At 38.0% G+C, this 12,801-nt stretch overlaps 1 protein-coding gene across 1 annotated transcript in view; it reads right to left on the bottom strand.

Annotated features, from left to right (window-relative positions):
- fbn2a (fibrillin 2a) overlaps nt 1-12,801 on the bottom strand; it is a 338,906-nt gene that overhangs the window by 215,791 nt on the left and 110,314 nt on the right. Inside the window, exon 6 of the mRNA XM_072281722.1 lies at nt 5,212-5,409. Within this exon, the coding sequence (XP_072137823.1) occupies nt 5,212-5,409 (198 nt within the window). The remainder of the gene's footprint in view (nt 1-5,211; nt 5,410-12,801) is intronic.

Below are 12,801 nucleotides of genomic sequence, written 5' to 3'. Positions count from 1 at the left end.
CAGGAAAGACTAAAGTCTTACACAGGAACCTGCTACTGCCCCGTGACTTTCTGCCTGTGGAAGAAGACGAACAGGGGAAAAAGAAAATGCGAAAGGAAAAAACCAAACACAGATAAGAAGAGTGAAAGGCAGGAAAGGCAGAAGGATAGAGATCCGCACAGTAGTTCAGAGGATGAGAGTAACTGGAGATTCATCACCACACGACCAGCAGAGTCATTCGAGCCGTTCAGAAGCCAGCTAAGAGTGGAAGCAGAGGAGTTCCAACCACAAGCAGCTGACAGAGAACTGGAGCAAGGCGGTGAGGAAGTTGAGTGTCCAGATGAGGGCGAGGAAGGTAGGATGGAACCAGAGATGGAGAATGGAGAAACTGCAGGGGCCGAGCGAGAGGTGCTATTTGATGAAGCAGACGAGATGAGCTCTGAGCAGGCACTGTCATCTGATGAAGCAGATGAAAGGGATCTTGAGCAGCGGTCAACTCCCATAAGAAAGTATCCTTTCTGACAAGGAAACCCACCCAGGACACTCACATACAACACATTGGGTCAACTATCGGTCGAAAACAGACCATTGATATATAGAAGGACACTGGAACACGTGTGAGGCATATAGTAGGACATGTGGGTCTGTGTAAAGGGTTATGGGGTAGACATAGGGTCAAAACCTTCAGTCCGAGGTACATAGCCCGCACAAGTAGAGGAGTAGCACTTAAGATATCATCTGGCCAGTGCTGCCTGTTGCTGACACATGACATAAAGAGGGAGATGTATGTCATGTCAAAGACTGTTGCTGTACAGAGAGTATCCCGGAAGACTGACTCCTTTATAACCTACCACTATAACTCACCAGTTGAAGACACGACTACCCTGGGAAATCTATAATGACAGGACGACATTCATTTTGAAGGGGAAAGTGTGGGACCCATAGTAATGTGGAGCATATTAATGGACACTGGATACCCCCCTAATTTTCTTATATTATGTTCATATTATTTTTATTGCTTTGGTTTGTTATTTTGTTCATTCACAATTTGATTAATGTTCAGTTGCACTAGCAACAGTAATATTTTTGTGGGTTGGTTGATGGTTACAAGGGGCAAAGCTTATACAGGCACTTGGGGCAGCTGAGGAGTCCTGGGGGGCCCGGGAGGGCGCACGTGATGCAGTAAATGGAGACGGCCCGGCAGCATGCATGGTAAGCCGATGCACTTGTGTTCCTGTATTTCCCGAAAGGAAAATAAAGATGTTATTTTAAACTTCTGCATGCCTGGAGATCCCTTTTGTGTCCAGGTGTGCAACATAGAGTGCCAGAAGCATTGAGGTGACCCTTTTCCTCTTCTGAATATATCTCTGCTGCTGAATGCTCTAGATCTGAACATTAAAAAGTAAAAGAGACAGTCAGCCACTGGGCCATGGGTGATGTGAGGAAGAAGATCAGATATGAACAAAGCATTATTCTCAGTAATTTTCCTTATCACTTATTAATGGTCATTAAATAAGCAATGGCCAGTTTAATGGAGAATGGGATACTCTCCATAACTCACTAGACTGCTACGGCAGTCTGCATTTGTGAGGTGAACTGCCATGCAAGAATAAATAGTGTGCATTTACTGTGTTTCCAATGTTTGAATACTGTATGTCTGTGCGGAGGTGTGTGTGAATACCAGAATATATTTAAGTACGTGTGTCGATAAATGGGATTTGTTGTGGTTTCCATTGACCTTAACTAAGTGTACAAGATCATTAAATCTTATTGGCAATGTGACCATATCTAAATTTTCAGAGCATCATTGCAAAGCAACAATCTGGGTATCTCCATTTTTCTCATGGTGGGTGTAAGTGAAATGGGTTTCCTACAGGGTGTGTGCTCTTATTATTATTATTATTACTACCATTGTTCCATAAACAGCACATTGACCCTGGCAATCGGGTGTAAGTATGACATCAAACAACACTGCCTAGCTTCAGCAGCTGCACTAAGCTTCAAAAATTATGTGTTTAATTTGTAGCAATGGGCAATCATAATTGGCACCTCCTAAGCACACAAGGCCATGCACATAGAAATTGAGTATTAACATAAACTGGGATTAAGCACCTCAGGGTTTTACAAAATTTTAAACATGCTCTAACTGTACCTCATTTTTAATATCGAATAACCATTAGACAGGTTCTACAACATAAACTGCAAGCAATATACATTAAAATACCTGATTTTAGATTTAGAATTCAGATACGCAAACATGAGAAGATCTGCAGATGCTGGAAATTCAAGCAATACACACAAAATGCTGGTGGAACGCAGCAGGCCAGGCAGCATCTATAGAAAGAAGTACAGTCGACGTTTCGGGTCGAGACCCTTCGTCAGGACTAACAGAAAAAAAGAGGTGCACATTCCTTTATCCAAAATTCTGAAATCCAAAAAGCTCCGAAAACCGAAGATTTTTTCGCCGACAGCTGATGTCACTCAGGTGTGACATGGCAGCACTAGCAGAGGCCGCCAGACGTCAGTTGTGGCTCAGCGCTCGTACTGGTTACACGTGCATTTGCTGTTCGCTGATATTTTGTGTTCACTGTTGAGTTTGTGTTTAATTTCACTGTGAAAATGTCAAAAAGAACTGCAGATATCCCTATGGAAAGAGAAGGAATCTTCTCTATCAATAACGCAGAAAGTGGAGTTATTGCAGAAGCTTGATCGTGGTGTGTCTGTGCGGCCGCTTACTGAAGAAAATAGTGTTGGAACTACCACTGTTTATGATTTAAATAAACAGAAAGACAAGTTACTGAAGTTTTATAGTGACAGTGATATTCTACATTTATTCCAATAAGTCATTTACCATGTGTTTGGTTCGGTTCATTTGAAGCTGTATATTTTTATGTTTTATTGAATGTTTTTGTTGGAAATAAAACTTCTTCTTGTCATTATTCCCTAAACAATACAGTATAACAATTATTTACATAGCATTTACATTGTATTAGGTATTATAAGTAATCTAGAGATGATTTAAAGTATACGGGAGGACGTGCGTAGGTTTGGTGCGCCGCTGGGTCCTAAACTCCACCGCACTGATACAGGTTAAATAAGGGACTTGAGCATACCTGTTTTTTGGTATCGGCAGGGGGGGCCGGGGGGGGGTCTGAAATCCGAAAAATTCTGAATTCCAAAATGCAACTGGCCCCAAGGATTTCGGATAAGGGATTTGTGGACCTGTAGTAAGAGATCCCACTTTCTAATCTCTTACTATCTCTTCTTTCCATTAGTCCTGACGAAGGGTCTCGACCCGAAACGTTGACTGTACTTCTTCCTATAGAGGCTGCTTGGCCTGCCGCGTTCCACCAGCATTTTATGTGTGTTGATAGAATTCAGATGCAAATTTTCATAAAAGAAATGTACTTTAGAAAGTAATTCTGAAGGGAACCTTTTCCATGCTGTTTAGTTTTCTCCCAATCTAGACCGTTTTCCTTAGAGTTTCTTCTTGTTATGGAATAATTTAAAGATTCCGAGAAGATTGTAGGTATTCATTAGATGGCTTGTGGAAAACCTGAGAGCATTTGATTCAGTAGATCAAAAGAGTTTTCTAAGTTATGGACTACAATCACATCATTAAATTTCAGGAAAATGATAACAATCTCTGCAATAATAAAAAGTTGTAGCTGTTTTTTTTTCACTTCCTCACAAGAGGTTTGTTAGTGTTCTGAGAAGCATTTTCAGCCAACTCAGGCAATGGCAGGTTACTATTTCTTTACGAAGTCACCAGCAACAAAGCCATTTGTTGGGAATAATAGCTGGTATAAAAAGACCTGCTCTGATTAAATATTTAATACTGAAGTTAAGCAAAATATTTCAAAATCTAAATTAAATTCAAGCTGATTCAGTTTAGGATTGTAATTGCTTTCAGTCCATTTTAATGTGTGCAGTGTTCACCACTTCAGTAGATTATGTTGCTATTGAGACACTGTGAAAGAGTTCCGCTCTCAGGCATCTTTCATTTCACTTGAATTTCTAATCAAAGTTCAACAATACAAAGCTGCCTTTTCAACAGAAAGGACAGAAAATTTTTCCAATGATCAGCAGGCTCATCGACACCCTAAAAGAAAGAGAAACTAATGTTTTGGTTGAAAACCCTTTGTCAGTAAAGTTGTAACAAAAAAATTGTCTCTGATTTCTGCAATTAGATTTCTATTTTTTTTATTTGAGTTTAAATAATCAGATTGTACGATGACTGTTAGATGATATTTGAGAAGGATCAAAATTCAAAACAAATAATTGTTAAATTACAAAACATCTAAATTTTGACCTACTCAAGATGATTGAAAAGGAAAAGTAAAATACTGAAAATTTATAATAAGAGCATAGACTCTGGAAAATATAAACAGATACTGGATAGGAAATAACCAGTGAGAAACCAGTTCCCAATTTTCCAGAATTATCATTTCATGGCTACTTACCAAGATTTGTCAGTGCAAGCAAGTTTCTCTTTAACAGGGTAATGACCTTAAAAATGTCTACTAAGATTATTCTGCTATAATAAGTTTAAATTATGTTATTTAACATCTTTTAAATTTGAAAGGCACAATTATTTTTCTGTTACTTCTGATGGGCTGGATTCGACTCCATCTGGTAAATTCAGAACACCAGCCAAATGGAACAACTGACTAGAAGCAGCTGTGCAAAATAGAAATACAGCAATAATATCATCCCTAAAATAAACTTACTACCAAATATACAGAAAAGAATAAAAACATCAAAAGTGAAATAGGGTATAAGAACTTCAGAAAATTATTTTTTTAATTATTAAAAGTCAAATCATAAAATCACTTAACAAAAACCATGAATTACACACATTATAATCTATTGGGCTGCAACTCTAATCTCGTACAGGATATCTAAAATGATTCCCCAGCACCAATCATATGAATCCTGGCATAACGGAGCAAATAGAAAAATAATGGTACAAACTATTGCTGAATAAATTTGGGATTTACACACGGAGAACAAAGACCCACACACTCTAGGATTTAAATAGTTAGTACTATCAAGAATATTAAGACAACTTGTAGGTTGTTTGATGCTGGAAATCAGTTTTAAGCTATTTTAACAATTTTTACAATAAAAATCACAAATATTTTCACACTGATTTACTTCAACTATGTTCTACCTATGTTATCTATAGATATTTAAAAACAGTGAAAGACAAGTTTGCTTCCATAAAAGTACCTTGGCAAGCACCAGAACGAATATTAGGGATGAAGCCACGGCGACAGGGGTGGGGTTGCTCTGGACAAATTTCACATGGATGACCCCAAGCACGGCCAACAGTCGCACAACAAAGTGTTTTGGTGCAGATGATGCCACTGATCTGGCCCTGGCACATCTCATTTTTCACTTGTGTAAAACAAGGACCAGTCCGGTAATCTGTCAGTGAAGAAACAAAAAATATGTTCAATCGTAACAGCATAGATCTTTTTTGAGAGAAAGCCAACTTTCTTATTACAATATTGATATAAATTAAGAATATTTGCTCATTGTGTGGACCAATTTCATTATCTGCAAGTACATATATTGGTCTTGACAACATTCCCTGCAGTATCATGGAATATTTTAGAAAGAGAAAATGGTCACATATTTGGTTTTACCCTGCAGGATAAGTCAACCTCAATTACTCATTGTTTCTTTTTTTCCCCCAAGTTTTTCATCTTTCTGATATCAATGCTATGAAAACAAGCATCTAAGATGATGGTGGACAACCGTCTAATATTGAAAACCACACACTAAGGTACTTCAGTAGGCAGTTCTGTTAGTCAAGGTCTGGAGACAACTCAAGAAGGTCCACCATGCAGGAAGGCAAGTTTACTTTCTTACCAATAATTCACATTTTGTTGATTTCTATTTTTTCTAGTGCAATCACATCCTTAATTTGGTGCTTTCTTAAACACACTTTATTTTCCTATTCTGCTATCTTAGGCCATTTATCGATTCTAAAAACTCTTGTCTCTTCAGACCCTCAATATCCACTTATTTACTGTGTATTCCATTGCCGTTTCCCAAAGTGCATTATTTATTTTACTTACCCACTCTCCTTTGCCCTCAACATGATGCTGTCTCTTTCACTCCTCTCAGCTCACCTCTTGACACCCTATTCAATCCCACCAATTCTTCAAACTATTCAACAATTTGGTACCTAATCGAGGTCATTACATCCTGGCCGCAGCCCCTGTACAAGGTGACTTGCAAAACTCAGTCCTTCAATTCCATCCGGCCAAAGAATTTCTAGACTTTGTTGTTTGGATTATAAATCTGGATTACTGAATGCTCACTTAATAACATAATCTCTAATAAAGTCATTATCCAATTTGCAAGAATATTTCCATGAACAAATCCAGGTTATGCATATCCTAGATCTTAGATTCCAGAACAACAGAAGTTGCAAGATATTTCTTCCAGATAAATTTGATCATCAACCCACAGTTCAATGCATTTTTAATTTAATCATAAAATGTGAAAACTGTGCCATAAGTATTAAGCATCTGTAATAACATATGAACAAAAATTTTAATATTCATCCTGAAGAACCTTTGTTTAAAAAAAGATCATTTATACATTAGCAGCAAATACCAGGATGAGTATTTGTCCTTCAATGCACACATCCCAGTTTACCCCACCCCTTTCCTCCTGTTCCACTCACCTCCGTGACCAATTCACATAGCAAGTAACTCAAACATGTCAAATTTTCCATTGTCTGTTATTTATGTATTTGAGTTACATTCTTTTCAGAAATCAAGGAAAAGTTTACAACAAAGTACACACTTTCAAACAAAAAATTCAAATTGATTATTTTAAACCAAGCCCTGTACTTTGGGAATTGCAAGTTGTGGACATTGTAGACAATTCATCTGTGTATACAGTGATAGCATAACAAGTTTATATGTTTGTATTTATTTACAGGAACCTTACTTTATATTTTCACCATTGGAAATACCACTGCTTGGAGAATAAAACAGCAGAATAATCCTTTAGTTTAAACCAGAAAACTTCCCTGTGATATTTTGACTCATAAACAATATAATAACTATGTGTCTCTCTACCAGTCAGATGTTCTTGAAATTATTTCCTTTTATTAAAATAATGCACAAGACCCTATGATATCAGGCATTCAACAGAATTTAGAAATACAATGTTTGGAATGTTAGTGAAATTTAATCCTGGACTAAACATAACACAATTTACAATGACCAATTAACCTACCAACCAGTCTTTGGACAGTGGAAGGAAACTGGAACCCCAGAGGAAACTCACGTGGTCATAGAGAGAACGTACAAGATCCTTACAGGCAACGGTGGGCGAAGAACCCAGGTCACTGTTACTGTAAAGTGTTGTGCTAGCCACTACGCCAATGTGCCATCCCCGACTCCCTCCTCCCCTCCACACTTTGCTTAGGCACTGCAGCATGAAGTTTAGGAAGAAAATTGAGCTACGAGTTGCATATGAACAGGACAAAGTTTCTTATGATGTTCTACCCCACCCCCCACCCCCGTTATTACTATCACTATCACACTCCCTTCTCTACAGATTCCAAATGAGTACACTTAAAGCACAGGTTGACTCGTTCTTGATTAGTAAGGTCATCAAAGGTTACGGAGGAAAGGGAGGAGATTGGTGCTAGAAAGGATAATAAGTCTGCCATGATGGAAAGATGGATCATATTTGATGGGCTGAATGGCCTAATTCTGCTCCTATGGCTTATGGTTTTATAATAGTTTGACTGTTCATTTTAAACTAACAGAGTAATCATATTTGTAAAGCACTAAATTTCCATTACAAAGTTATTCACATGGTATTGAATAACTATGCACTTCTAGATACTAAGTAAATTTCAGTTATTAGGAGATGCAAGTTTTAGGGTTTGAGAGTTATAGCAGTTTTGCTTCTTTGGTTTACATGTACATAATTAAGATAATTACAACTGGTTGGAGGTTACAGCTATTTATCTGCAAGCACATCAGCATATGCACACAATTATATGTTAACATTTGGAAAAGTCAATAGAAGGACAAATGTTAACTTCAATTTAATGCTATGATCATACGCTTTTAAGAAAAAAATAAACTGAGCCATAGCAAACCTTCACCAGTCTGGGACGTGGAAATCTTTGCATGTGGTTTTATTAACTAATTCCCACTGAAGATTTGTGCAGGTGTTCTGGAGCTTCAATGAAATAATATACAGCTTTTCATAGCAAATTCAATGACATCTTTGTTGCTATTTAGGCAAGAACATGGATCATGTTAAAGACTAAGAAACAGCTGTGCACAAAGTAGTGAGCTGCCCACTTAGCTAAGAAAAGCATTGCAATTTACTAATTTAATAAAAATGTCCCATTAGAATTGCCTCCCTTTAAAGCAAATGCTTGGAACATTAAAAATAAAAGGATCATATATAAGTGGAGTTTTTCCTGGGCCCATGCCCGTGCTGCAGTGAAAAATCAGAAAATCAGCTGGGTCAGAGTGCATTCCTGTGAAGGCGTCTGCCAACAACCAATAACAGAGCAAAGGCAGGCACCTTATTTTAAATCTTTGCATTCTCAGGCCTATTTCCGAGTTTTTACGATAACCAAGCAACCATCTGTTTGTAAAAAATAAAAGAACTTAATTATATCATTCTAAGCAGGCCACCTCTGTAGGGAGCAGGCCAAAACACAACAATATGCTTTGTTAACGAATAATGGAAAACAGGGTTAAAATGAAGTCCATGGAATCTCTTCTATCTATGTAACTACCAGTCATTAAAAAATGCTCCGTAGTGTTGTTTGCTGTATTTTAGAAAAGGTAGTTTCAACTGTGAAATACCTTCTTTTTATATTCAACTTTTACAAAAAAAAAGTAAGTGTTTTTATACATTACTAAAAATTTTCTAAATTAAAAATCAATGAGCATTGAAAGCTAAAATGAGATCATCCATTTTAGACCTCAAAGAGACAACAAGGTATTCTCTATTTGGTGAAAAGCTAGAGATAGTGACAACAAGGCAGGAATAAGCCATGTTCAATACAAATCATAAAGTGTCATAGCTTAGGACAAAAAATAATCTAAAAGATCAACAGGCAACTGACCTTACATCAAAAAGAGTGCAGAAGGGGCAAAGGTCGCACTACAACTATTCAAAATATCTGTTAGCCACACCTCGGGTACTGTGTGTAGTTCAGTGCAACACACTTAAGCATTTGCAAGGAGCTATTTCAGGGGGTGTACGATAGATAAATCAGGTCAATATTTTGACTCAGGAAATTAAATTATGAGACCATATTATTGTAGGATTCAAACCAGGTTGGATTCTTTGGAATTTAAGAGGAGTTTTGAGTGAATCTTTCAAGATATTAAATGTAGCTGATAGGGCATATAGAGAGAGAGTATTATAGAGTCTGGGACCACAAGCAGAATCCAAAAAGTAAATCAAATCTTTTAGAAGTAAAGATCAACATGCAAAATATGGCAGTAATTTATAATTACCCTTCATATACAACAAACAATATGCCAAGAACTATTCATTTTAATCTCAAAATATCCAGCTGGAAGTCCGACAAGAGTTTATTCATCATATACACTGGGAAAGCACCAGATCCTCTTCAAGAAATAGTCCATCCCAGTGCATTTCAAATCATAGTCAAGGACTTCAGACAGGCTTGTTTGAAGAAAATCTTGACCAATTGCCATCAGCAAATAATCTGTAGTATCAGAGGTCTCAACATGCTAGATCACAGCTATACTAAAGTAAGGACTGCCTATCTTTCCATGCCCAGACCGCATTTTGGTAAATCTGATCAATTGGCTGTCACTCTCCTACCTGCAGACAGACAGAGGCTAAAGCACAAAGCTCCAGAGATTAGAATAACAAAAATTCATCGCTGTAGGACTTTTTATCTTCCCACCTGCGCTGTGTAGATTTGTAGTGAGGATCGGTGTGCACGGACCGACTCTACCCTGTAGGACGGGAGATGCTGCACAATGGTACAGCGAGTTGCAATGACTGCGGTGACTTAAACAATAAATTTACTTTGAACTTTGATTTGAGTTAATTTCCCATTAGGTATCCCCATTCACTCAATGTACATAGGAAACTGCCACTTGTAGGGAAAAATATGTACGCACATAAATCAGGCTTCCTAATTTATGTCTGCTTCTTCGTATATATGGATGTACATATCTGGACTAATAACTTTGCGACAATCTATACTACTATTTTGGCTTTATAATGATGACAAGAGAAAGACAAATTATAAATCTTTTAACAGCAAAGATTCACATCTGCAGCATTATTATAATCATCCAGTTAACAGTTGAAAACTGGAGTAAATTTTTGTGAATTGGAATTGACCCTATTTACATAAATTGGATAAAAATCCTTTATTTTACAGTTAAAGTTATTATATATTTGATTCTCAACAGATGGTGTGACACTAAAAAATGCAAACTGACAATTTCTTTTTTTTTACCTACTTTGATCAAGTTGGTTTATTTAAAATGGGAGATTGTTGAAGATATAGCAGTTAGTTTCACACACTTAATTCCTATTTATGACTCCTAAAAGGAACACTCAGCACACAGTAAATAATAGGAGTCATAAATTGGAATTAGGTGTGTGAAACTAACTGCAATATTTTCAACAATCTCCCACCTTAAAATCGCAGAATTTGCAGAATTTCTCCTTATCCTCATTAGATTTCACAGAAACTGAGTCAGTAAAAAGTAAAAAAAAAATCCACGAAAATTAAAATACTACAGTTTTATTCAAAGCCATCTACTTGTATCTTCTAATTTTGAATTTGAAAATTGCCTCTAAATGTTCATAGGATTATTAGCTGATTTCTGTTGAGCAGCTGCAGAGGTGTAGTTGCAGAGAATAGCCAAGTCCTAAACCTTTGGTAGTTCTGTTTTCTGGAGAATATACAATACTGAAAAGCCATCACCTTTCCCAGATTGAAGGAGCTGGGTCATTTTGATGCATGGGGAAGGAGAATCAGTAGCATCTGCAGCTTAACATCAGTGACACGAAAGTCTAAACTACTGAGTGGTGTGAGCTTAAGATCTTCCAAAGTGTAACAGAGCCAAAGAGGAAAATATTTGCTGCATTGACTCATAGAAATGCAAATTTGCTTCCAGAGAATACAACTGATCTCATCCACATTCAAATAGATCACAGAGAAACCTTTTCTTAGAAACTTAGCGGCATTTCAAAACTCAAACCCCTTTAAAGTGAAAAAGACCTAATCTCCTGTCTACACCTGATAGCCAAGTGGTGGAGAGTTAACCAAGAATCCCACTTCCGACTTCAATTTAAAGGATTGGCCTAAGATTGACGGAATTATATACAGGTGATCCTGCTTTTCGAACGTTCGCTTTACGAAACCTCGCTGTTACAAAAGACCTACATTAGTTACCTGTTTTCGCTAACAGAAGGTGTTTTCACTGTTACGAAAAAAAAGACAACGCGCAATAAAAAGGCAGCGCACGCCCCCAGCAGCGAAGCTCCTCCCCCGGATTCAGAACTGCATTCTAGGCAGCATTGCTTAAACACATGCCTGTGAGCTTCAGTTTGCAAGATGAGTTCTAAGGTATCGGAAAAGCCTAAAAGAGCTCATAAGGGTGTTACACTTAGTGTAAAACTAGACATAATTAAGTGTTTCGATCATGGTGAACGAAATAAGGACAAAGTAAGTTTGGCTTGTGGAAGTTGACGAAGATGACGTTGAAGAGGTTTTGGCATCCCATGACCAAGAACTGATAGATGAAGAGCTGATGCAATTGGAAGGGGAAAGGATAACAATCAAAACCGAATGCAGTAGCGAATGGACCGAAACTGAAGTCATCCAGGAACTGAACATGAAGCACCTGCATGAGATGATAGAAAAATGCGCGAGGCTAGCAGACAAGCATACCATCGTTTTTCAAGCCTTCCACATCAGCCACAGCAGACGACGAACCTCGACCTTCGACATCGAGGCAGGCAGACATAGAAGATGACCTGCCTGCTCTGATGGAAACAGACGATGATGAGATGACACCCCAGTGTCCCACCACCCCAGTGGTCCCAACCTCCGGGCTGCAGACCGATACACTGCCGTGGAGAATGCAGCGGGAGCTGGAATGCACCCAACGCATCTTTAAGAAAAAAGCCGAAACAAGCTAATTAATTAGGTGCCGCCCAGCACGTAAATGTCGGCCCAGATCAGAGGCGATTGCCTATGCGTCGCCTCTGAGCTGGGCCAACATTTACGTGCCGGACAGCACCTAATTAATTAGCTTGTTTATTATGGCTTTTTTCTTAAAGGTGTGCTGGGTGCGTCCGGGCTACCGCTGCATTCTCCGCGGATCGGTATCGGTTTGCTGCCTGGAGGTTAGGGACCACTGCACTACCCCCACCTCTGACGACTCAGCCTAACACACCATCATCAGTGTGCTCGGCGCTGTCTTCCAGATTCCCATGTGATACTACATTGTACATACATTATTTCTACTTTATATAGGATGTGTATTTTTATGTGTTATTTGGTATGATTTGGCAGCTTCATAGCTTAAAGGTTACTGGAGAGAGTGTTTCTGCCGAGAGCCCTTGCGTGAGATTTTCACTACGGAGAACAGTGCAGCAATGATTGTAGAAAAGTATTTCTACTTTATATAGGCTGTGTATTTATCATAACATTCCTGCTTTTACTATATGTTACTGTTATTTTAGGTTTTATGTGTTATTTGGCATGATTTGGTAGGTTATTTTTTTGGTCTATGAACACTCACAAATTTTTCCTATATAAAT

The sequence above is a fragment of the Mobula birostris genome, chromosome 17, assembly GCF_030028105.1.
Source record: "Mobula birostris isolate sMobBir1 chromosome 17, sMobBir1.hap1, whole genome shotgun sequence".
NCBI lineage: Eukaryota > Metazoa > Chordata > Chondrichthyes > Myliobatiformes > Myliobatidae > Mobula > Mobula birostris.
The sequence above is the reverse complement of the archived record's forward strand: the minus strand, read 5'-3'. Positions and strand labels throughout refer to the sequence as shown.